Source organism: Lipophrys pholis (assembly GCF_963383615.2).
Source record: "Lipophrys pholis genome assembly, chromosome: 12".
In the NCBI taxonomy this organism is placed as follows: domain Eukaryota; kingdom Metazoa; phylum Chordata; class Actinopteri; order Blenniiformes; family Blenniidae; genus Lipophrys; species Lipophrys pholis.
In genome coordinates, this window is record NC_137641.1 from 1627261 (window position 1) to 1631018 (window position 3758).

The window sequence follows — 3758 nt, forward strand, 5'->3', positions numbered from 1 at the left end:
AGCACCGTTGTCATGAAAACGGACCACTTGAGAAAGTTAACATATAAACTAGAAATAAATCTTTTCTTGTGGTTGAAGAGGAGAAAGTGCTCCAGATACACCCCTCACGTTCTCCTGCATCATCCAGAGTCTGTTGTCTAGCGTTTGAACTGAAGCATGAAAACGGTTTTTGGTTTTAAAGTTTATTTTGCGGCTCGTTGTGCTGGAATGCCCCGCCCCCCGCGTGTCACTGCATTAACATGCCGGTGGTGGACGTCGTGACGTTGTGCATCGAGACGTCGTCCTCCAGCTTCATGGTTCCATCCTTTGCGGGAGGTCGGAGAGCATCTGGAAGCAGAGCGAGCCGTGATGTCATCACACAGGCAGCATCAGGAGTTATAAATCTCATTCCCACCGTACAGCACAGTAAGGTAATGCCACACCCTGCGCAGTAGAAACAAGGCTTTATTCAAGCCCAGTTCCAAAAAAGTTAGGATAGACAGTATAGAATTCAAATTTGATCTCCAAAAGAAAAACCAAATGTGATGAGGAATAAACATTTCATCACATTCCAGCACAGGGCAACCAGGAGGATGGAAAAGGAACTGCAGCGACCCCCTCCCCTACAGAGCCCCCCGCCCCCCCAAAAGACCCACTACAGTTGTAGAGCTGTCGGACTCTCTGGATATCGTTCTCGCTCATTCGGACTCTCTGTCCCATGTCCTGGACGTCGTTCTTGGGGACGATGGTGGGCAGGCCGTTCGATGAGAAGAAGTTCCTGTGACACACAAACACACACCGAGTCACACACTGGATGAGGTTCGGGGAGCAGGACCAGGGGTGACCTCTGACCTTCCGTAGTGCAGGATGGACGCAATGTCATACGGTAAGCTGAAGGTCTCTCCGTCACGCTCCTTGAAGTTCTTCTCTCTCCCTTAAATGAAACTCATGTTTTCATGGAGGTGTGAGAAACGAGCCCCCCCCCGTTCCCTCCAGGTGGCAGAAACGAGCCCCAGCCACACCTGACAGGATGTTCTGGTGCAGGATGGTGACGTGCTGGTTGCGGTCTGTCCGGGTGTGTTCGTGGTGGAAGCCCAGTGCGTGCAGGATCTCATGGACTACGTTACCCACAGTGCACCGGGGCCCTATGTACACCGGCTGAGAGCCTCCGATGAAGCCCACATACGATGCACAACTAACACACACACACACACACACAGTTACCGTTGGGCCCCCCCCATAAACAACCCCCTCCCTCCCCCCTCACCCCTTCCCGGTGGTGAACAGCAGGTGGTCCTTCTCCGTCCTCCTCCGGTGGAAGTTCACACAGGTGTGTTTGGACACCATTGCCATGGCAGCCAGGACATCGTCCGTCCGGCCGGCTAGAAAACAAAGGCATGCTACGCTAACATACTAAACTAACACCACCCGGCCCCCACAGGGCGCTCCATTCCCCCACCCTGACTCTTGGTTACCTAACTCTGGGCTGATGTCGTAGGGAATCTCCAGCGTGGGCCAGATGCTGCCCACAGCGTTCCGGTCCATCTGGAATAGAACCGACAGTCCTCAGTCAGAACCAATGAAACGGGTTTGAAGTCAGGATTGATGAGTCATGTTGGTTTGAAGGTCAAAGGTCACTCACAGACTGAATTATGTCTCCCTCCAGCAGGATGCACTCATCAGACTTCAGCTCTGAAACCAGCTCTGAAACCAAGAAACCAAGTGATTGGTGGAGTTCTGATCCAACATGGTTCCTGGGGCGAGTGCTCTGAACTCACCTTCTAATGTCTCTGGGTTCGGTTCTGATGTGGACACTGGAAGAAGAGGACACATCAGCATATACAGCTCTGGAAACAATGAAGAGACCACTGCAAAATGATCAGTTTCTCTGATTTTACTACTTCTAGGTATGTGTTTGAGTAAAATGAACATTTTACATTTACAACTGCTGACAACATTTCTCCTAAATTCTAAATAAAAATATTGTCATTTAGAACATTTATTAGCAGAAAATGAGAAATGGTCACAATAACAAAAAGGAGGCAAAGTTTTAAAACCTGACAATGCCAAGAAAACAAGATCAAATTAATTTAAAAACACAATACTAATGTTTTAACCTGGGAAAAGTTCAGAAATCAATATTTGGTGGAATCAGCCTGATTTTTAATCCCAGCTGTCATGGTTCTTGTCATGCTCTCCACCAGTCTGTCATGGTTCTTGTCATGCTCTCCACCAGGCTGTCATGGTTCTTGTCGTGCTCTCCACCAGTCTGTCATGGTTCTTGTCGTGCTCTCCACCAGTCTGTCATGGTTCTTGTCATGCTCTCCACCAGGCTGTCATGGTTCTTGTCATGCTCTCCACCAGGCTGTCACGGTTCTTGTCATGCTCTCCACCACTCTGTCATGGTTCTTGGGAGACTTTATTCCACTGCTGGTGCAAGAATTGCAGTAGCTCAGCTTGTCCATCTTGCACGGAGCATTGTCCTGCTGGACAAACCAACCAAGTGTTGGGGAACATTGTCAGAGCAGAAGGAAGCAAGACAGCGGCTTGCAGATCTGCACAGATCTGACATGAAACCTACAAGCTACAAATACACACCAGTATGTGAAGGGGAGGTTTTCTTTGTCCATTACTACCCTGACATGTGTTTTGATGTCAATTTCATCATGAGTTTCTGTACAGGCACCATGTCTTTATGATTGTAATACTACGTCAGGCTCAACTGTTCTGAAAAGAAATTGCTAAGAAAATAAAGTCACATTTACTTACCCTGGCCAATATATTTCTTTGTTTGAGAGTCTCTTTCACTGCAGTATTCCTCACCCATCCTGACACAAACAAGTGGTATGAGGAGAGGCTTTTGTACGCCTTCATCTGTCTCCCCGTTACAAAACTTGTAGTGAGTCCCAAGTAGTCCACGATGTCCGTGTAGTTTACCCCTCGGCCACTCGGCCACACGCCTACATCGTCTTCAAATTTTAACAAATTGCTGTAACTTTGCTCCACTGCGCTGCTCTGTCTTACCACAATACCGAGCTTTATCGGGAATATTTCAACCTTGATAAATTGGGGAAAAGAATCACATGAATTTACCATTGAAGATATGTTGTTATGGAGCTGTATGCATAAAAGATGGCAGACCCAAGCGAGTCTGAGAGGATTATGGGAAATGTGACGTCAGTTGCAGACGATCTACTGAAGAGCTTATGACTTTACACACCATTGTCGATGACAGAACACAACAGCCGACTGTGAGGGCCTGGGCAAAGGGATTCACAGAAGGCCTTTTGAGGTCGACTGCTCAGAAATGCTAAGGGGAATTTGAGCAGTGAGCACAGACATCCCCGTTTCAAAATACTTCCAGACAAGAGGAACGGATATCATCACAGCTCAACGTCTGGTTGAGGGGACAGAGGAGCGGCTCAGGGACAGTGCAGGACTCAAAGTGTGCAGCTGATGAGTTTGTGAAGTGGGCTGATGGAAAGTGGCAAGAAGAGGAAGAGTGGAAGCTGGTAGTGCAGACGACCCTTCCTGAGAAAAGGTTCAGGAGAAAGGACAGAATTCCAGGAGAGCGAGCAGAAGATGAGCAGCGAGCAGAAGATGAGCAGCAGCGAGCAGAAGATGAGCAGCAGCGAGCATCAGCTGACACTGACTTCAAGGTCAAAAGTTACGTCTTCGTGGACACGGTCACAGACCATATTCAGAGAATACTCTAAAACGTTGCTCTGGTGAGGGACAATAGACTCCCCAGCTCAGCTCCAGAATAAATAAGCAAATGT

The 3758-nt window shown here is 48.2% G+C and overlaps 1 protein-coding gene across 1 annotated transcript; it reads right to left on the reverse strand.

The window, feature by feature from the left end:
* Positions 1 to 226: 226 nt before the first annotated feature.
* On the reverse strand, positions 227 to 2806 carry LOC308117862 (zinc metalloproteinase nas-4; the record flags this gene model as incomplete). Its single annotated transcript, XM_080477013.1, has 9 exons — positions 227 to 327; positions 636 to 757; positions 832 to 913; positions 1002 to 1174; positions 1247 to 1361; positions 1455 to 1524; positions 1622 to 1683; positions 1758 to 1793; positions 2749 to 2806. 9 exons carry the CDS (start codon positions 2804 to 2806, stop codon positions 227 to 229), a joined length of 819 nt encoding a protein of 272 aa, XP_080333139.1.
* Positions 2807 to 3758: the final 952 nt, after the last annotated feature.